General features: G+C 43.7%; 2 protein-coding genes across 2 annotated transcripts in view; one reads left to right on the top strand and one right to left on the bottom strand.

The window, feature by feature from the left end:
* LOC115821716 (cysteine-rich motor neuron 1 protein) overlaps positions 1-6,754 on the top strand; it is a 41,329-nt gene extending 34,575 nt beyond the window's left edge. Inside the window, exons 11-15 of the mRNA XM_030785522.1 lie at positions 971-1,186; positions 2,400-2,621; positions 4,300-4,425; positions 5,657-5,841; positions 6,373-6,754. Of these exons, the coding sequence (XP_030641382.1) occupies positions 971-1,186; positions 2,400-2,621; positions 4,300-4,425; positions 5,657-5,841; positions 6,373-6,564 (941 nt within the window). The 3' untranslated portion in view covers positions 6,565-6,754. The remainder of the gene's footprint in view (positions 1-970; positions 1,187-2,399; positions 2,622-4,299; positions 4,426-5,656; positions 5,842-6,372) is intronic.
* Positions 6,755-9,907: 3,153 nt separating this feature from the next.
* Positions 9,908-21,975, bottom strand: part of eif2ak4 (eukaryotic translation initiation factor 2 alpha kinase 4) — a 30,951-nt gene continuing 18,883 nt past the window's right edge. The window contains exons 28-39 of the mRNA XM_030781436.1: positions 21,493-21,663; positions 21,253-21,387; positions 21,055-21,162; positions 20,662-20,790; positions 16,962-17,048; positions 16,535-16,641; positions 16,364-16,422; positions 15,373-15,476; positions 14,704-14,772; positions 12,940-12,984; positions 11,949-12,064; positions 9,908-10,311 (exon numbers count right to left, since the gene is read on the bottom strand). Of these exons, the coding sequence (XP_030637296.1) occupies positions 10,248-10,311; positions 11,949-12,064; positions 12,940-12,984; positions 14,704-14,772; positions 15,373-15,476; positions 16,364-16,422; positions 16,535-16,641; positions 16,962-17,048; positions 20,662-20,790; positions 21,055-21,162; positions 21,253-21,387; positions 21,493-21,663 (1,194 nt within the window). The 3' untranslated portion in view covers positions 9,908-10,247. The remainder of the gene's footprint in view (positions 10,312-11,948; positions 12,065-12,939; positions 12,985-14,703; positions 14,773-15,372; positions 15,477-16,363; positions 16,423-16,534; positions 16,642-16,961; positions 17,049-20,661; positions 20,791-21,054; positions 21,163-21,252; positions 21,388-21,492; positions 21,664-21,975) is intronic.

Below are 21,975 nucleotides of genomic sequence, written 5' to 3' on the forward strand. Positions count from 1 at the left end.
TATGTATAAGGATGAAAGAATGTCCTCAGAGGTTAGACTCACCGGGAGGAAACCAACAAACTCCTACCAGATGTAAATTCCAATCTGCAGTAAGATAATTCATTGTGTGCTGTATCAAGGATATTCTGACTGTAAGTGGAGTGTTTTTGTGCCTTGGTTTGTGCTTCCCAATTGTTCTTTGTGTTCCCCTGAATAAATACCATTCAAACTGGAACGTCACCAAAATTCACCAAAGTTACCTGGCATTTGCTCTTTTGCCAAATTGCTCAGATGAACATGGTTTGTTAGAGCTTTTATAAAACAAACATGTTGAATGGCTGAGTGGTGTAAGTAACACTTGTAAAGATTAGTATCTCTAAACATTTACTGGAAAGTGTTCTGCTTTTATTGGAACGCTTTTTTTTTTTTTTTTTTTGGGTTGGGTGTGTGTATGGGTGGGTGGGAGGGGGGGGTGCTGTATCAGTCTGATCTGTTTGTAGGAGAGAATGTTCTCTAACTCTATCTCCGCCTGTGTTTTTATAAAACTGGTCTGGAAATGGTGTTCAGGTTTAATTGTCCTCTCTGTGGTTTTAGCTCACTTTATCAACTGATTATCAAGCCATGGATAAGTCTTGTATTCTTAAGGTCTGCCTAAAATGGGCTGGAAGACTGAAAAAGTTGAATGAATCACTTAAAACTATAGGTCAGGTCACCTACATCTCAAACTGTTTTCTCTCTCTCTCTCTCTCCCCCTCTCTCTCTCTCCCTCTCTCTCTCTCTCTCGCCCCCTCTCTCTCTCTCTCTGTATCTCTCTCTCTCTCTCTCTCTCTCTCTCTCTCTCTCTCTCGCCCCCTCTCTCTCTCTCTGTATCTCTCTCTCTCTCTCGCCCCCTCTCTCTCTCTCTGTATCTCTCTCTCTCTCTCTTTGTGGCTGGTGTCTCATGTACTTATCCACCATACCTCACCCTCATACACTTTTGGTTTTGTTCCAGATGAGTCTGGCAGCGGTCAGCCTGAGGGCCCAGACCTGGTGGTGTGTCGGGCCCCTGGTGGAGAGCTCTACATGGAAGGGGAGACGTGGAGCCTGGACGAATGTACGCGCTGCACCTGCAGACAGGGTCGTGTCCTGTGCGACACCGAAGTGTGCCCCCCTGTTCTCTGTCAGGCGCCAACCAAGAGCAAAGACACCTGCTGCCAAGTCTGTCCAGGTACGGAACACTTTTTCCTTTCTCTTTTCCTCCTCTGGTTTTTCAGCTTTTAGTGAAACCGACATGTTTCTTCACTGGAATCCATATTTTTATATAATCGAGAAGCCATTTTTACATAACAGCTACAGCTGAACTTGGACATGAAAGTAACCTGGGCAGTTAGTTGCAGTTTGTGTATGTGTGTGTGTTGTGTATTTACAGATATCAGAAATGTCACTTACTGTGTGTACATGGACTCAGTCTTAGTTCATGCTGTTGGCATGGACAGTTCATCTCAGTCTACGTTCAGTTTCAGTGTGACTGACTCAGATGAGGCCTCGTCGGGGCCAGACAGCGGCCTGCGAGTGGACCCGCCAGCTTTTTATTAGCATGTGCTTCTTCTGCAGCCTGTCTGGATGTGAGAGACCCCCCCCCACCCCCCTCCATTTGGGGCACTTTCATGTCTGACCCAGACCAATAAACCCGACTGGTCCAAACTGGTCCAAACGTTGGTACCCTTCGGGCAAGAAACACATGTGGCCTCTCTAAAGCCCCCCCCCCCCCCCCCCCCCCCGAAACGACCGGTCACGCATATCCTCCCCTCTCCCATCTTCCTCCCCTCCCCTCGCCTCCCTGTCCGTCCCTCCTCGGCGAGGGACGGGGTGGTTCCATACCTTTCCCTCTTGAATTCCAGTCCCCGCAAATCAGTCATGCATGACAGCTTGTGAAGAGCTCGGTTCAGCTCTGAAACACTCCGCTGCCTTATCTAGTCCGATCTGGCCCGTTTTAAAAATACAGATTGTCAGAGCCCACGGTACGCTTTGATATGTACGGAGAGACCTCGACAGTAACAGAGACGCTGAAATAACAGACATTTAAACGACAGCTCCGCTGATATATACGCGCGAAAAGGCAGAGCTTAAATCTGTTCGGGTTTACGTTGGTGCGTTGGCCTGGGGGTTAACAAGCGGGAAATCTCATGAGGAATTTAAACACACGTTGGTGCTCGAGATGAAAGGAAGCTGTCTTCTCAAAGGAGCTTTTCAGACTTCTGCTAGTGTTTCATTTAAACACAGACGTATCACAAACAGCGAGATGAACCCAATAACCACTGTGGATAAGGTTGTTTCGTAGCTTCAGATAAAGAGGATCTGAGATCAGCTGTTTGTGTATGTGTAATTTTGTTAATTCTCTCCGGTGTGTGTGTGTGTGTGTGTGTGTGTTTATTCCTCAGAGGACAAACTCAGTCCACTTCTCCCAGTCGACAGAAACCAAAAGGAATATTGCATCTCCAGCGACGGAGAGGTACTGCTGGCCGGCGACTCGTGGAAAGCCAACGTCTGCACCAGCTGCACCTGCAACAACGGCACCATTCAGTGCTTCTCTCAGACCTGCCCGCCTGCCAACTGCAGAGTTCCCATACTACGCAAGGGTCAATGCTGCCCTTACTGTCTGGGTAAGTGTGTGTGTGTGTGTGTGTGTGTGTGTGTGTGTGTGAAACACCGCACCTCACTCCTTGGCTCTCTTTGGGGCCAGTTCTGCCCTTGGGGTAAAACTTGGTGGAGAGTGGTGGAAAGGAATCCTTTTTCCATTGCACCAGGCAGTCTAGTTATAGCAGTGTACGACTTGGTTCAGTTTTTCAGTTTTAGCAGTGGGGGGGGAAAAGGCTGACCCAAATGGGGGGGGGGCGGCCTTGGAGGATCTTGTGAAGGGGTGGAGCCATAGAAAGCCAGATCGGTGTCTTCGTGGATGGAGGCCAATACCACTTATCGCTATCCCTCGTGTCATTTTTAAATAAAGGAACTCAACATGCCTTGTGTTTGACTTGGCAGCCTAAACACAGGCCCGGGGATTTTCCTCAGTATCTAAACCTTCAGAAATGCCCCGGGTTGACTCGAGCAGACCTAAGTTACAAAAGAGACGTTTTGCTTGACTTTGTGTCTGTTCCTGAGTTTTACCTATGATGTGTAACCATTTCCTTGGCCCATGGCTCCCCATGATATTTAATGAATCTTTCAAATGATAAAGCTGCTGAGACTGCTTATAGTGGGTTGGTGAAGAGATGTCTTTATATGACTGGTCTGAGATCAGTCTGATCTTTCCATGACTGGTCTGGGATCAGTCTGATCTGTACATTACCGATCTGAGATCAGTATGATCTGTACATGACTTGTCTGAGATCAGTCTGATCTTTCATGACTGGTCTGGGATCAGTCTGATCTTTCCATGACTGGTCTGGGATCAGTCTGATCTTTACATGACTGGTCTGAGATCAGCCTGGTCAGTTCATTGGAAAACATACATTAAAAAATAAAATACAACACATGACTTATAGCCCTGAAAGGCATGTTTGTGATGGCTTCAACATGAAGGGACCTTTACAGACATGCTTCTTTGTGCTATATCAGAAGAAGCAGAGAAAATATTGAATTTAGAATTAAAAAAAAAAAAAAAATCAGCAGGTGTGTACACATTACTGTAAATGCCCATCCTAGTGGTACTGCGTGACACTGAACAGTGTTTTACTCACAACAACATTCCACGTGACAGAAACGAATGCCAAAAGCACAGGGGAAATAACACCCCCCCACTATGCCCCCCCCCTCCCCAATCCCTGCTGTCTGCACATACCCATGTGTTTCCTGCCCGTGGCTGTATACAGACCCATGCTTTTGGCCACAAGGGGGGGGGGGGGGGGGGGGTGTCTAAACACACTCTGCTTTTTCCCTTCAGAGGAAAAGCTCACCACAGTCTCTCATTGTTTTTGTGTAATTTGTAGGCGTTTTGTTTTCCCTTTTTTTTTTTTTTTTCCTTTTTTTCTTTTTTTTTTCTTTTGGTGGAGGGAAAGTAGTAGGTTGGTTCAGAAAACAAGCTGTTCACATAAGAGTCTAATAAAGAATGACTCCGGAAGCTTCCAGATGATCACACCCCAGTGTACATCAATACACAGCAGATAGCTATGATGAATTGCCCTGCAATGCAGGGGTTAGGGGAAGAGAATAATGTCTTTATCTAAGCCCATGTCCTGTCTACACCGCATTACTGCTGTGGAATTGTTGTTTTTTCTTTTCATTTGGAATAAAAAATTTGACTTTTCTTTTTTTTTTTCATCGCTCGCTCCTCTGTTTCCGTAGAAACCACGACAACCTCAGTGCCGGTGATCATTTCGACCACGACCGCCGATGTTCAGACCGTTACCACGGAGAGCGGAGCGGTCTGGATCACCACTCAGACCGTGCCCCCTGTTATCGCTGTCACAGGTAACGACCTAAGCGCTCTGCACGTAAACAAACGCCTCCCGTTCCCTTCCTAACTTCGTTTTTAACCCAGGCCGCCCTTCCAGAAATATCACATCTCTTTTATCCCATGCCTCTTGTCCTGAGTAACCACGGGAACCGGAGTTGAAGAGGAAGTGCACCATTTCTGACAGAAAACAGAACCATTATAAACCCTCCCCACGTGTTGGCTGGTAGCTCAGGGTCAGGTTTGCAGTCGATGAGTTGTTCAGTAGATTTTTTTTCCCCCCCAAGTGAAAAGTGCTAATTTTCTGTAATCACTGCACCATTAATGCTGATGGATGTGTTGGCACTGAATTTCCAGATAATTTTTTAAACGCCTAATTTGTAAGAAAATTACCTATTTCTCACCGGCTTGGACTTGTAATATACTCGACTCTACTCTGCTATACTGTACTATATTTTACTAGACTATACTCCTCTCACTGAATACAGGTTGAGGCTTCAGTGATTGGTCTTTAAGAGAGTGTCTCAGCCCATGGAAGTCACACATTTATTTCTCAATTTCAGAATGGTACCTTCACAAACAAATGTTGATCTACTGAAATAAGTCACATCAACAATTGAGTTACGTGGAAGCAACAGTCAAAAACAGGCCAGTTATCAGAAAGGATCATCTTGCAGTTCAAGACCACGTCAGTCACAACACGCACCCTACATCACCAAGCTTTTACCCCTGCAGATTAGTCATCAAGAGACCAAGGAGACTTTTCGGCCCTTTGGAGGGGCCAAAGGCAACTTTTCTTGGGGCCCTCAAATACCATCAATACCCATTGGGCCCTGTCTTGTCATCTTACGACGTGTTACCAACGTAATGGGAAAAGGGGACGTGATGGCCTCCGAAATGAATTGATCTCGTAGCTAATAGGTTTCTCTCGGCCTTATGGAAGTGCTGACGTCTGATGGGGCTTTGGGACAGCAGAGATATTAGCCCTCATGCAAAACGCTCCCCACAGCGAGGGCGATGAGAAAACAGCGCCGAGACTTCGGCAATTCTCGTCTCTTAGTTGCATTAAGGCTGAGTCACAGTACAGTGGTCCTAAGACGTAGTGCGCCGTCCAAGAACAACACTCAGAGGGGCTAGGGAGGATCAAGCTGTTTTCATTTAGTCTGATTCACGAGTATTGCAATGGAAATGTTTTAACGTATATGCTTACGCCAATGCTTTATATTTTGTAACTGTCACTCCTTTTAGATGGCAGAGGTCTGAGTGAAGATTTCCCTGGCCAATCGGGAGAGGAGATGGCTCTCATCTACCAGTCGGCCGCTTGGATACTTGCTGGCATCCTCTTTGCCATTGTCATCTTCCTCATCGTGGCCCTCATCATTAACAAGAGGAAAAAATGGGTGCAAATGTCTTGCTACAGTGCACCCAAAAAAGTGAGTCCTTTCCCCAACATTCAACTTAACCACACAGAGACCCTGGTAAATCTTTCTAAATGTATCACTGTGGTGTTCTTAATTTGGGATTTTTGTGTAATTCCAAGGAACCACTTCGAGCCACAATGAAGACATATATTAAGCTTTTCATCTAAATGTATTTCTACAGCACTCACACCAAAAAAGATGGAATAGTTCAGGAAATGAATAATGAAATAATGAATTCAGTTCTCTGGGGTCGGGGGGGGGGGGGTCCCATTAGAGCTAGACAGACACATACCACACAGTTAGAAAGCTGTAGACACATACCACACAGTTAGAAAGCTGTTTTACTTAGTCAGAATCTGGCAACTCCATCTTTTTTTTTTTTCTTCTGTGGGGTTAGCAGGCAGTTTTCATTCGAGAAACGTGCTCTGGCATTAGAAATAACAGCAAAATAAAGGAAATGAAGTTGTTGCCCGGAAAACCCTCTGCACGTTAACTCAAGAGACCTTTGGAATCCATCTCTCACCCCCCCCCCTCTTTTTGCAGACCGTGATCCTGAAGAAACACGTGAACAAGAACTCAGTGGTGTACATGGAGCCGTCGAAAGAGAACAAGTTCCAGAGCATGAAGAACGAGTGTGGGATGAACTTCTGTCCGGACGTGGGTCCTCCAAACGGTGAGCGTATGGCCATCCCTCGTGCCAAGCTCAGCAACGGTTATACTGGGGTCCAGCACTAAGGGGGTGCCCCCCCACCCCTCCACCCCCCACCACCTCGTCCAGTTTTTTCAATCACACTTCATCTGTCCGGACTTACCAGAGCGCCTCCGTTTATCTCTATTCTGTCTTCTCTCTCTGTCTCACACATCTTTATGGACATCATAAAAAGACATGTTGCCTAAATGCCAAGGATTCCTCTCTCTCTCTCTCTCTCTTTCTCTTTTATCAGTTCATTTGAGGATCTTTTGTCAGCAGTGAGACATGTGTAACCTGTTGGTTTACAGGGCTTTCTTGTTGTTTTGTTTTTTTTTTTTTCATTTTTGGGAGCTTTAAGATGCTCTGTTTTTTTTTGTTGTTGTTGTTTTTTTCCCAACAAAACTAACTGGAGAACAGGACCCAGCGTGGACATGGCTTATTTTCCATTCTGAAGCCACTGTGTCATCCTTCCACACAGGAGAAAGAAGACAGGAACGCTTCTCAAACAAGACGGAACTTTTTTGACTGTGAAACACTTGCTGACTCACTCAGATTCTATCCTCTTTTAAGACAATTGCCTCTAAAATGTAAGAAATGATGTATGGGGGAAAAAAAAAAAAAAAAAAAAAAGCTTTAGGCCAAGGGGTTCTGATCCCAGATGGCCACAACGTTTGCTGGTTTTCAGTCCAGAAAATTTCAGTTAATGACAACCAAGATATTTTCACCTCTCGAGGAGCAGTCTTAACCCACTGAATGATATTGCGGTAGTTGCTTAACACCTGGATTAGCAGTTAAAGACTAAGACCGAGCTAGCAGGAAATGTATTTTCTCTCACCAACACGCCGGCAAAACTAGAAAAAAAAGAGAGAGAAGGATTGTCGTTCCAGCTTTGGAATGAGTGGTTTCTATCTGAACTGCTCCATGTATACTGTGTTTTTAATGGTATTATCCATAGTCATTAGTCTTATGGATGAATCAGTAGTATCGGAGGTTGAACAGCTGGAGCACCAGACTAAACATTCCCTCAGTTGAACAGTATCCTGTGCCTTAAAGTCAGCCAAAGTTTCCCTTAAGGGACATGGAGCGTAATTTAGATAGTTCACATACTGCGAGAGCGAATGTGTTCGATTCCTGAGAGAAAAAGCAAACGGCTGGCGTGGGGGCCGTCGTGCCCCCCAGCGCATTCGTGAATTTAGTTTTCATTTATTTCACGTAAACGATTAGTTCTGCCACAACACAAAACGTTTTGCTAATTTTGGCCTGTTACGTAAGTGGCAGGTCAGGCTCATTTATCCCACATTTTGTCTGGCTGTTTGTGTCTGTTCCGTAGTCCGTGCAAGTTCATTGCATTGCAATAGCCACAAAACAACAGTAGTACTTATAGGGAGAAAAAAAAACGCGATAAACTGTGCTTTTAGCGTAAGTTAAACTTTTGTGAAAGGAAAAATCTTTTTTAAAAAAAAAAAAAAAAAAGCTCAACACTTTGGTTGTTTCAGCTGTTAAGAAAACTTCACAAAGAGTACATGAGATTGATGTGAAACATTAAAGAGACTATGTTAGATTCAGTATTTACCTATATTATAAAAGCCACGTTAAGTTGTTGTGTATATCGGCGCGTTCGAGCGGATCGCTGTATGTTACTCTCTGTTCTTCCGACTTGGAACTTCTACAGTCAACACCAACTTTTAGCCTGAGACACGTTGACTGTGGCGGCCCCAAGTATGATCCACAATTCATGTTAGATTATGATAAATTACATCTGAATATATTCCAAAAAGAAAAATTGTAGCACTTTTCATGGGATCTCTTTCGTTAAAAAAAAAGAAAAAATGAAAAAAAAAAGAGGAAAAAAAAAAAAAGCAACTCTGCTAAGGATTGCCAGACAGACTGAGGCAGGAAACAGGTCTTGACTGATGTGCGTTTCTATGGAAGTGATACAGCACATACTGTATGTAAACAGCGTTTGATAGCGGTCCAGCACTCACGGCCATCTCCGCACTGCAAAAACTCAGAGCCTCAGTGTATTACGTAACAACCTGTGGTAACGATAGGAGAGTTTGGATCCCCGACGTGGATCTGAATTTTCGCCAGTCTTTTTTTTGTTGTTGTTTTTTTTAAACAGTGAGCATTCTAATGCCAAAATAGGCTGGGATAAGGGAGTGGAAACCACAGATACCAGGAACGCAGTAAAAAAAAAGGTTAAAACAAAAAAAAAAAGAAAGAAAGAAAAAGAAAAACAGATCATTTTGTTTGAACCGCAGGAATATGCTTTAAGAGTACAAAGTGATGTTAAAAAAAAAGATAAAGAAAGAAAAATTTGGAAGACAGAGAGATCTTATATAGTTGTTTGTAATTCCTACATGTAAAAAAAACAAGCAAACAAAAACACAAAACAAAAAAAAAAAAACATAGATCAAAGTAGTAGAGGAGAAGATTACCTTATTTATTTTTTCACATAGCTTTATTTATTAATACTAAACTATAGTTTGAGAATCAGATGGTTTTTTGTTGTTGTTGTTGTTGTACAAGAGAAAAAAAAAACCCTGGTAGCCAAAGCTGCTGTACATTTGAAATATTGTTAACCTCCCCCCCCCCCCCCCCCCCCCCCCCAATTTTTATCAACTTCTTTTTTTTTTTTTTTGGTCCTCTGGCTTATTTATTTTACTTTTGCAAACTGTAAATATGTATTTCTTAGATGTTTGAATGTAACATTTACACTTATTTTGAAAATTAAATGGTGTGAAAAAGGTTTCGTGAGTGTTTAATTATTATAACATGTAAAGGTATAAAGCGTAATGTAACATCCGCTCTGACCATGTGAACAGCGTTCTCTTTAAACATCAGAGTAGAGGATTACAGACATGTTTTCACTCCAGTCACAGGGTTGAACTTCTCAGCGGTTTGTGTTGTTGTTGTTGTTATTGTTGTTGTTGTGCAGCTCCCTTGCTGAGAGCATGGATTAGATCAGTGGAGGCTACTGGGCTGTGTTTATCACAAACACCATTTCATAAAGTCCCAGTTTACCAGAGTGTTGATTAGAAGATGCCTGTGGAAAAATCGGCACTGCATGTCTGAGACTTGGACAGGGACTGAGTTTGAAGAAATGAAGCAATAATGTACACTGGAGCACATTTAAACCCATCTAAAGACACACAGCCGCGCATTTGTGTGGCCGACATCAAAAAAACCATTTGTTTCGTATTACCCGTTTTCATAAAACACATTTGCAGACATACTTAACAAAGACCACATGCGATAAGGGAAAATACTGGCTTTATTGCATCTTTTTTCATAATCGTTGCTATAATACATGTTCAAGTGCAATACAACAGCAATCTTACTCTAAAAAAAAAACAAAAAAAACAAACCCACCCACAGCGTCCTCAGTGTAAGGCAAGTCATAATGTCTATGAAGAGTGAGAACACTTTAAGATCTAATGAAAGGGCAAAAAAAGAAAGACAGTGGAGATAGTGAAAATGAGACCTTACCCTTCCTTAAAATACTGAAAGTGAGTCATCTGTACAATCTGAAGCTTTGGCATTTACTACTAGAAGATAGAAAAGCTGTGTTTTGTTCGTGGTAAAAGATATAAATATCCGAGAGAGAAAGAGAGAAAAAAACAACAACAAAAAAAAAAACAACCTCATGTCATTCAAATGTCTCATAGGGTTAAGAGCAGACAGAGAGCTGCTATACTTTGTCCAGGCAGTGAAACTGACATCTGCTTTAGAGGAGATGAAGAATCTTGTAATAGTCGTCTTTGTAGCTGTACAGGACGACCATTGCCACTCTGCAAAAAAAAAAAAAAACAACGTTATTCTCAGAGCAGTAAATCCACCCAAGTCTACATAAATAAATAAATAAACAAATAAATAAAAGTTCCTTCAGCAGAACAATATGACATTTATTAATCATCGTTTTCACTATGAACAACTAATGAACAGCAGCCTCACTCTCTCTCTCTCTCCCCACCATATTATTGAGCAATGTGAAGCGACATCTGGCATGACAAACTGGGAGACTATTCTCCCGACGATTCGTCAAACTCTCTTCCTTCTGCCAAACTGTGCTTCAGCACAACTGTAAGAAGACTCAACACTATCGGCGTTTTCAACACCACTGCCTTCAGATCCCACTTAACACTGAACCTGACTGAACCTTTTTAAAAGTCACCCCGAGACTAAACTACATTAGCATGAGAACCTGCCCTTTGGTTTTATGGCTTATTGTCGTTTGTGTTTTCACTTTTATCTTTAGTTAATCTGTACTCATTTACTTTTGTTTTAAATATCATTGCTTGTGTTCTCTCTAATGTTAAACGCGATGCGTGTTGGAAACTTTTATGGGGTTTCTCAAAGCTTCATTCTCGTTTAATAACTAAAGCTTTAGTTGACTCTTTTCTTACTGGGTCATGATGAGAGAGCCACTGGTTCCCTATCTGTGGTCTTTGGTCTGTTCAGAGACTAAATGAAAGCTTGGTCTAATCAGAGGGGCCCATTCAGAGTGCGTGTGTGCGTGCGTGTGTGTGTGTGTATGTGTGTGTGTGAGAGGGCGTGGGCTGAATGTTTACTGGCCTCAGCGCGGCCAGGTGCTGCTCTACTTTGGCCTAATCCTGCTAATCAAAGCACGGCCACAAAAACAAACACACGCACACACGCCAAACCCTCTCTCAATATCTCCATTGTTTCGCCCGCCAAATCGCGGCTAATTTGTGAGTAAACACGGGCTGCTCAATGCTAAAGCAATACGCAACTACGCACAGGAAATGAAAAACAACTGTTCAGAACAATTTGCCATGAGCCTTCATTAGAGTCAAACAAAGCCAAGCCGTAATGCTTACTAAAAACTTTTTTACGTCCCTCGTAAAGAAAGTGGGTGAAAATCTTTAATATCCGACTTTGGCTTCTCCGGTCAGGCCTTGGCTATGAAACTCGACAAGACGCAAAAGGATTTGATTCAGGGTTCAGAGAGAGAGGTTGGCAACGTCGCTAATAAGAGACACAGCATGGGTAGAAACCTTGCGTTCTGCCGGACAGGGAGTCACTGAAGCCCTGAGGAATGATTCTGACCGTGCTGGGTCTTGCCAAGACAAAGTGACTTCATTTGAAAACAACAGGTCGAGTCCAACTGGAACCCATGCCTTTTTGAAAGGACAGTTTGTGATTTGATTTGAGTTTGACAAATTTTTTTGTTTGACGTGACTCACAACCGGGGTACGCGTTGGATTTTAAACGACGCGTGGTTGTAAAAAGAAAAGAGGCGAAACCGACAAGCTTTGAAACGCGTTTTAACGTGGTCTACAGCTCCTCTCGGGTTTCGCGATTTTTGGGAGAAGAGTGTAGGGGACCTGATTGAGGTGCTGAGGGCACACGACTCAGAGGGTGTGGAGGGTGTCGTCTTGGTTCAGACAGGGAAACCATCACCTACCTTTTGACAATTTTGAAATGGTGCAGTTCTTCACAGATTGACTTCAAGTAGCGCTGTTTGGGGTGACGAGAGAGCAAGTTCTTCACGCTTACGTTAAACTGCTCCTCACTCTCAAACTGAGAGAGACAGAGAGAGAGAGAGAGAGAGAGAGAGAGAGAGAGAGAGAGAGAGAGAGAGAGAGAGAAATTATAGTTAATTATGGTTCACTCTCAAACAGAAGTCACCATGAAACAAAATGAGAACTCTCACGTCCCATGAACGCAGACAGAAGCATCAAACCACTACTGGATCTGTGCAGAGTCTCATAGTTGCTGTACATTTTCGCCTGTCAACACGAGGCCTAGAGTCCAACATCCCTGAGCTCTAGCCCAGTTCACCGAGTCCTCACGGCCTGACGGCGGGTGTAATTAGTCATACAGACTCTTAAGTTTCCAGTGAGTCACTATACAAACAATGTATTCTAATTGGTTTTCAACACAAGAAGGACATTTTTTTTCCTGACCCTCCTCAATAACGTCTGAATGATGTCTGCGTTTGCAATTGTCACACACTCAATCAGAATGAATCCTTGTACGCAGGATTACATAAGCTGACACTCAGTAATATTTCTAATCCTTCTTTATGTTCTTGAAGACCACATAACCGCTGTTTAAAAAAACTCTTCGGCTGGCCTGGGACATACATTCTGTTCTGTTTTGTTCTGGTAGCTGACTGACTTCCACTTCACCTCCTACTTTCACATAAATCATATCTGATGTCTGTGTTTCTAATAACGGAAAGGTGACCAGACGAGTAGGGTTTCCCCTCATGATAAGAGAGAGAGAGAGAGAGGAAGCCAAGAACCTCCCCCCCTCTCCTCTCCGCAGACAGGATCCCCCGATCTTCCTGTTTGTCGGAATTTTTCCTTTACCACCTCCCGTCCGACTCTGTCACAATGGAATGTCCTTTATTTACTTGGAATGGTTCATGATAAACATGAGCGGCTACAAACCTCCAGTGACAGGAAGTTGATGAGGGTTTCCTTGGGCAGGTCGACCTGCGGCGGGGGGAACAGAAAAGAGGAGTTGAAACAGCTTTCGCAGACACAGTGGCGTCTTATATAATACCGAGGACCGTATAATCGCTCCGTTTGGAAATTCTGCATGCCTCCTCGGGAAGTCCTTAACGTCACGATCAGCTCCTAAGCTGCCATCCCTGCTCCGGGAGTGGTCACGACACACGAAAACAGTCCTTCCCCGCTAACATGATTCACTTAAGTTGTATGATGTGGGACTTCTACTTTAGACAAATGCCAACAATTTCTGCAAGTTTCACTTTACAGTCATCCAAATGTATCTGCAAAGAAACACTGTATTTTTTTAATCTTTTTTTTTTAGATGCCACTACACTCTTAAAGATAATTCTTGGTCGTCGTTACATTGACACGCCTGCGCGGTTGACTAAGTCAAAACATCTCGGTCTTGTTTAGCGCTTTAATAACATAGTAATTTTTACCTTTTAGTAGTTGCCACAGAGAGTATGGCCATACAGTCATCCAATGCAATGCAGACTATTTAGTGCCAGTCAGCACTAACCAAGGACCTTACTAGCCTCTCCAGCCTTGAAGAAATCTTTCCCTTTGTCGAGATACAACTCATACAAGAGTGGTGATTTCTTTGTTTATCACTGGAGAGGGAAATAAGCATCTTCGAGAACTGCCCATTAAAGACAGATTGTAGCTGTTTTCCTAAGGGCTTCCGTAACACAGGCCACAGGAAGACATGTGACAGGGACACCAAACTTCTTAAAGACTATTTATCTACTAGGTGTTTCAACTATTCGCTAAAGCACTTCCCTTGACCGTGGTTTAAAATTTGAGTTAATGAGTTCCACGGGCAGTTGTGACAAACATGGATCACTCCTCAAGATCTATTTACACACTGATTAAAACAGTCGGTTTTTCAGTCAAACAATGGTAGAAAGAATGGGAGTGTGAGAATGTGTACCCACAGTGGACCCTTAAAAGCATAAATGAACAAGAGTGTTTGTAGATCATGAATCACAATAATTCCCCTCATTTGAGAAGCAAGTTTTTTTTCTCCAGGGTGCACAACAGACAGAAGTTCTAAGAAGAATTCAGTCATTACTGTGAGTAATTACACACATGCACACCACAAACAAACACATACAGCTGGTGAAATATTATCCCTGGCCACACATTAGCAATGACAAACGTAACTCAAAGTATGTTTCATCGCTGAATATTACGCTGTGCAAAATACACAATGCATATCACTATTTAAATGTCTGACAAACACCACAAAGGAACTGAATATGCAAGCAATTAACATCGTAGTGGCGCCCTCTTTCCTTCTGCTCTCTGTTTATTGTTCTAGTACAACTGGAAACACTTCGGAATATCTGAGTCCAAGAGGAATTTCAAAATCCCATCGCGTTTCTTAGAAATACACGGGCACACAGACACACACATACAGTTTCTCTTTCATACGCATACACACAGATCTGATGCTACAGAAGAACAGCCAACGCTTGACAATTGTGCTTCTTTTTAAACCATGATCTCAAATGTCTGATTATTTTCAATTAACATTTCAGAATTAAATCCAACCGTAATTATGCCTTTCCCCCCCTTTTGTACTATGTTGATTGTGATATCTGTCATCATATATATTTGCTGTGAAACATAATAATAATAATTATAATAATAAACAATAATACGCTGGGTGCAAGAAGAAAGGTGTAAGAAGAGACTTACTGCCAGAACCTCGACGTCATTGCTTTTACTCTGCAAACCGCTACCAATATTCTGCAGTCTGGTTTGTATCTACAGATAGAAAAGATGGAAGCGAAAGGGAAGAATAATTATTCCCATGATCACAACGAAAATTCGGGGAAAACGAGAGCTTTTTCATCTTCGCATATGTCGGGTCTTGACGTTCAGACCAGCCGGCCTGGCTCACATTTACACAGTATTGTCCGCCATGGGAGACTCAGAGATAGTTTAGCCAAACTCAACAGTCAAAGCTAGCCAGGCTTTACAACCGCAACGGTCACTAGGCCTACGGTCCCGTGTGCCGGCCTGGTCTGCACTATCCCATGTCCGTAGGGCTTGGAGTACACGCTGAATTTCACTCCACTTGTCTGCTAATGGATCTGAGTGTTTATTATTGGCCTAAACGACCGTTAGTACAAAATGGGAATTTCCTCGTTTTTCATCCTGATACGGTGGCAGCACTTTCATCACAAACATTTTTAAGCGAATTCCTTGTTTATCTCTCCGATCTGTCGTCGGGCCGGCCTTTGAAAATTGACTGTAAGGCTGAAACCAAAGCCAGGGGTGCTGGGATAATTACCACAGTTATCGGCCGCTAAATGACTAAAATATGAATGCGGATTTTTTTTTTATAACGGCGGTTTCACTGACCTGGACCTCCTGGCGACGCCTACTACTCGCCGACAGTTTCTCTGGCGTGATCAGGTTCACATTCATGTTCACCACCGCATTGCTTCCGTGTTGCTCTGATAAACCTACAAGGTAACAAATCATAACAAAACAAATCAGTACTCAAATCCCGAGTAAAGCATTGTCCAGAAGGCACTATGCGCACAAACAGCTGAACTAAAACATTTTTTTAAATAAAACGGCCCCTTGAAACCATCAGTAACTCAGAACTTGTCCTGTTTGAGAAACATCCGCTTTAATTTGGGCTAACAAGGACAACATGTGACGCTGAGGGAGACACGGGAGAGCCAAAAACGGTGCGAAATCTAACACTGGATTAAATCATACACCGCGACACCAAAAACATTTGCCCGATATCACTTTTTTTCTTTCTTTCTTTTTTTTTTTTAATTATCGGTCTCACACATCAGTTTCAAAACAGGGAGACTATTTATACAAGGACAGTCACGTAAACGTACAAAAGGGCAAACAAATAAACTTCAATGAGAAGACAAGTGTGGTCATGGGAAACGGAGGATTAGCTTTAATGGTGGGTATTCAAGTTCAAACAGAAGCTGTGGCTTAGCGCAGCCTCGTGTGAAAGTTTCTTGAGGGGCCCAGGTCTTCAACAGCAGTCAGAATTAATGATGTAATCTCACCAAATCACCCCCACCACCCCCAGGGTCACGGGGCATCTGATGCCTGAGAGTGTTTGGGTTGAGGGTAACTCAAGATGAACAAAGTTCAGTGAACTTGTCCAGGAACCACTCATGAACACACACATCTTCAGAGCCAGGAGAAACTCCCAGTTGCTCTCTGCAGGATCAGTCAACTGTCTTTCCAACTCCACTACTGGTTTCTAAGAAATGATTATATAACCCCTGTTCCCTAAGAAATGAGGTAAGATGATATCTACGTTTCTCCACTTTACTAAAAAAAAATGTAGGGGGGGGGGGGGGTTGAAAAACTGTACCTGAGTTAACCATTAGTGATCCTTTGGGATTCTGAAGATAAACACTATCAGACATCTCCCTGTCAGGAAAAGAGCAGAATTAACAGACAGAGATCAAACACTAATGGTCCATGTGTTGCAAAGAAAGAAAGAACCAAAAAAAAAAAAATCCAGACTGCCTCAGCCCGTTACCTGACCCGCTCCTCCAGCAATTTGGTCCGACATTTTTGAAAGTGTTCTATCAGATCTCCTTCCAGAATTCTCTTTTCTGACTGCCTGTCCTTCTCAAAAGACTTCACCTGAGGAACAGGACAAAAAGGAGAGAGAGAGAGAAAAGGAGAGAAAAAAAAAAAAAGGTAAGCATTGTCAGTCATACCTCAGTACTGTTTTTACTACTCTACCTCAGTCATGAAGTCATAATGCATCAGTTAATTGGATGCTGATAGGGGACTTGGTGACACCTCTAGGTCAACCAGTACAGTCTTTTCCATGACTCTAAAGGTTTAGGCCTAGTGCCAGCTTTTCCCTCTGACCCTGGACCAGCTCCCTGGATGGGGGAAAATTTGGACCTAAGACTTGGAGCTCAAGGGCAGCAGGATGTTTGGAGACTTTGATGTACCTTGATGTAGTTTCCTTCTTTATCCGAGACCAGGACCATGAAAGTGATGCCAGCGAGTCTGCACTGCTCCACAATACTCTCCTGAGACTGGATCGAAAGACAGAACATCATCATGTACTCGCCAACGCATAACACACACACACACACACACGCGCACATACAGGCATACCAGAAAGTATGAGTACATATTGTAATCCTGCATTAACAGAGCAACAAGTTCTCAGAGAACAGCTGCACCCATTCTGGATGGGCAAACATGGCAGTGGCAAAAATTTCAGTCGCGGTGTGCCCCCACCCCCATCATCTCACTCTCTCTCTCTCTGACTAACGCCAAAACCTAAAAAAATTACAGAGTTCAAAATGTCCCCGGTGGGCAGACAACATAAGAAAGAAAGCGGTGACCACAAACTGAAAGACATCCGTTCACGCTGAACAACCCAAACAACGTTACAGGTCAAGATCATGCCCCTTTCTGCCACATCTGGAACGGACCGCAGAGGTGCTAAGGCCCAGCGCTGACATTAAACTGGTTTCAAATGGGTCGCAACTGGTTAGTTATCAGGCCGTGTGAACAACGCTTCACGCTCTGCATTTCCAACGGCTCGTCTCGAGAGGCAGGTGATTTCGATCACCACCGAGGTTAAACACTGAGGATATTAACATGTGCCTCCATCTTTTACTTTTCACCAACTGCTTTATGAACTGGAGAAATCTACACTCAACACTTCTCCTTCCAGGCCGGGGGGGGGGGGGGGGGGGGGGGGGGGGCACTGGTGTGTTAAACAAGGAACAGGTCAGTTAAGTTTATGACAGAGCTGTAAATCAACCTTGGCAAAAAAGAAAGAAAAAAGAAAAACAAAAAAGAGGGAAAAAGGGGGAAAAGTTACCCTGTTTGACATATGAGCTCATGATAGCACTTACATAAGCATTTGAGGGTACCTCACACGGTTTCCCAATCACTAGCATTTTTTTTAGTGTAATTTTTTTTATCAAAAACACTCATTTGCTGCTAGGACCTAAAACGCACTCAAAACTAACCAAGAATTCTCATAGGGGACCATTTTTTTGGACAATGAATTCCCAAATTAATACGCTTTTAAGCATGAAAAAGTACAAAGAGGATGACGATCTGTTTCTGTTCAGTGAAAGTGGATCTGGATCATGTGAGGTCTGGTTGATAGAGCTGTCATTTGCTCTCAGAGGAGATGAGACAAGAATGTGTGGTATTTTTTTTTTTACTATTCATCTTTAAAACAGGATGTAACTTTTTTTTTTTCCCCCCCACTCGTTCGGCCCATGAAACCCGCAGACTGGTGTATCTACTTTGAAAACAAAATGTAAAAATGACAAAATAAAAACACAAGCAAACATTGGTCTTCTGAAACAACTTGTCAAAGAAAATTGCATTGAATATTTAATTACAAGAAAGCAGGCCCAGGTGTGAAGAGGAGTGAATTTCCTCTTTACTACTCGTTTAGCGGGTGAAATGAAAAGGGAAACGTGTGGTGTGGGAGAAGGTGGAAGGTTAGCCTCCTCAATTTGTCTAGAACTGGCACAGAACCGGTTTTGGCCTGGAGAGGAGAGGTAGTGCCAAATTCTGTGTCTGTCCAGATAACTCGCTCATGTCTGAGAGTACAGTGTGAATGAGAGAGTGTGTGTGTGTGTGTGTGTGTGTGTGTGTGTGTGCGCGAGCCAAATTATCCTCATCAAACACGGCGTGACGTCTGGATCCGGCTCAGGCAGACTGAAACAGACCCTGCTCTGTACCTCACTGTGCTGCACTCACAGCCTCGTTGATTCAGCTACACACACACACACACGGTGCCTCATCAGCTAAACCACATCAACGCGCACACACACACACGCACACACACACACACACACACACACAGCACTCTCCGTCCATCACCAGCTAAACTACATCTGCGCACACGCACGCACACACATGCATACACATGCACACACACGCACAGCACTCTCTGTCCATCACCAACTAAACTACATCTGCACACATGCACGCACACACACACACACACACACACAGCACTCTCCGTCCATCACCAACTAAACTACATCTGTGCACACTCACACACACACACACACACACACACACACAGAGTGTGAAGTTCCCTTCAGGTGCCCAGTCATCCACAGTAACAGCCTTTTTAAGGCGTCCTTTCACATCCTTCTGTCCATACTTGCCAACATTACTATCACCAGTCACACCAGCTTTCAGCCACACACACCACTGCTCACCACATCTGGACAAGTATGACCATATATGGGCGATAGAATAAAAAAAAAAAGACTCCACCCATCTTTTGTATCAGAATGAGCACTGTAGATTAGATCTATCCCTGTTAAAGACCAGCATTTTTTAGATATGAGCTAAAAAAAAAATTAATCACACAGACACACACACTCCCACCCAACACCTGATCGGTGTGTATGATTATCACACGTGTCATGACATCTATATTCACCGTTAATGATGTTTATCTTCATCTAGCCGTTAGTTTGTCTATGCTATTCTTAGATTTACTGTAACTGTGTTATGATGGTCTCCAATCCCTTGGCGCTGTCCTCAGAGTACCAGTCAGTCACGGCACCGGAGCGTCCACAAGCTCAACAGCTTTGTTTGGCATCTAAGCGTGCCAAACTGCTGTCCAAACTCCAGGCCAGCTAAGAAAAACAAGTGTTGAACAGGCTGATATGCTGGAGCAACATTTAGCCAGGCAGAGTGGAGAGAAAACTCAGGCCAAGCTCTCCGACCGCGGCTCACAGGCAACCAGGGATCGAGTTGGGAAATCTGCGCGAGTTTTTGATTCGTTCCAATAAAAAAAAAAAAAAAACCCTCAGTGGATGATCAGAGCGAACGGGGGGGGGGGAAGCTGTCGAGAGAGAAACAATAAGGGAAGGAAGCGACGAGCGAAGACGGAACCCTTAAAATCGAGCAGAAGATGAAAGGGCAAGTCAGAGGAAGGAGAGAAGAAGTGAGTCTGTGAGAGAGAGGGAAAAGTCGGGTTAAGCCACAGATCACAGGGCGCTGTTAACAAAAGATAATACTGTACTATTTGCTGTGAACAGAGAACATTGGCCTCCGTGTGTGTGTGTGTGTGTGTGTGTATGTTTCCCAGCTGTGACTCAGAGCTCCTGGGCTTGAGGCAGCCAATAGCATTAAGATGAAGAATGTGACGGAGCCGTGGCAGCTGAAGAGGAGACAACCAAAATTACAGGAGGTTAAAAAGAACGAAAGAGGAGGATGAGGAGGGAGGAGGAGCACGGCAGTAACCGTTTCCTCTTTCAGCTCGGTTTGATTGCTTCATAATGCTTATTTAGATACAACAACATATTATTTTCACAAGTTTTCACAAGTCAAACACACATATATGTGTGTGTGTATCTGAGAGAGATGATACAGGTCAGAAAGCCTAGCCACCAGTGATGGAGTTCTGCTGCTATGTGACCTGCGATGGGTGTTTAATGTAAAAACAAAACGAGAGAAATAAAATAAAAAAAAGACGACTGCTCGCCTCTCAGAATAACTCAAGTGTTTCTCTCAGGCCTCAGCCCCACTACAAATACCTCTGCACCATCTTTTCAAGTTACACCTCCACCTTGGGGCACTTTGACTGAAGGAATGGGCCGCAAGGTCAGTTGAGGTCAAGAGGGCGTGACCTCCACTGTCCCTTGGACTGACCTGTAACACATCATAAAGGATGTCAGCTGACACGCCCGCCATCCACAGCTTCTGAGTGACTTTAACGGCTCTGCTTATGGAAACGTGACCAACTGGGACCACCAACACGTCACAGGAGCTTACAGAGGGCTGTGGAACAGAGCAGATACAGAGGCAACCAATCAGAAAGACAGACACACAGTGACAAACCAATCAGAAACACAGAATTGGGACAACTGTAAAATGACTCTGACAGACATTTTGGCACAACTGTCACCAGTGGTTGGAAAGCCGATTGTTGCTAGGTAACGAAGAGAAATGGAATACTTCAGCTGTGCTTAAGTCATAATGCCGTTTTTTTGTTTTTTTTTTTGTGGGAGCTGTGACCCTGAATAACATTTGAACGGGACTGACCGGCTCCTCCATAGCTGCCAAGGCAGCGCTGATCTTGTCCAGAGCCACACTGGCCCCCACCGCTGAAAATACTGGACCAGAGGATGTAGGGCCACGGAATTCTAGAACCTTATAACGACAACATAATCAAAATCTTAACCGATTTCCTTACATCAGCACAGTGTGTGTGTGTGTGTGTGTGTGGGGAGCGTGTGGTACCAGATGGTCATAGCGTCCTCCCGCGGCCACTATATCTGCGACGGTCCTTTTGCGTTTCCTGATGAAAGCGACGAACTGGAAGAAGACTCCACAGTGATGTTGCACCTTGTACACTAAGCCAAGGTTCACCACCACCTAAAAATAAATAAATAAATAAAATCCAGAGAAAATTCAACCTCGGCCTTCAAACCGCTGCCTTTACCAGACGCTAATCCAACAGGAGGTGGGCCTTCAGAGTACCTGCAGCTTAACCCCCAGTCTCCTGAGGAGTCCAGTCAGCTCCTCCAGGTCTCTCAGGCCCTGCTTGGCCAGCTGGGTCACGGCCGTCTTCTGCTTAATCAGGGAGTTGATGTGAGGGCTCAGTTCCTGCAGATCTCCCTTCAGCTCGATAAACTTATACAGCGTCTGTAACTGAGTTGGGAGAGGCACCGGACGAACGGGAGGGCAGATGACAAGGGGGGGAAAAAAAAAAAAAAAAGTCATGTTTAGCTTGTTTTAAAAAAAAAAAAGGCTATGTTTAGAAGGTGTAACAAACAGTTACTATGGTTTCGCATTGAAATTAAAACTATCAGTGTTAATTCAGATCTGATTTGAGGCAGACTTGATGCTTTTAACTGTAGTCTCTGCTCTTCAGTTTATTCAATGTTTCATCCATTGTCTTAGCTCTAAAGAGAAAATATTCTTAGCCAGCTGAAGGAGATGAGAGTGATTGATTGGTCATGT

This window comes from Chanos chanos, chromosome 1 (genome assembly GCF_902362185.1).
Source record: "Chanos chanos chromosome 1, fChaCha1.1, whole genome shotgun sequence".
Classification (NCBI taxonomy): Eukaryota; Metazoa; Chordata; class Actinopteri; order Gonorynchiformes; family Chanidae; genus Chanos; species Chanos chanos.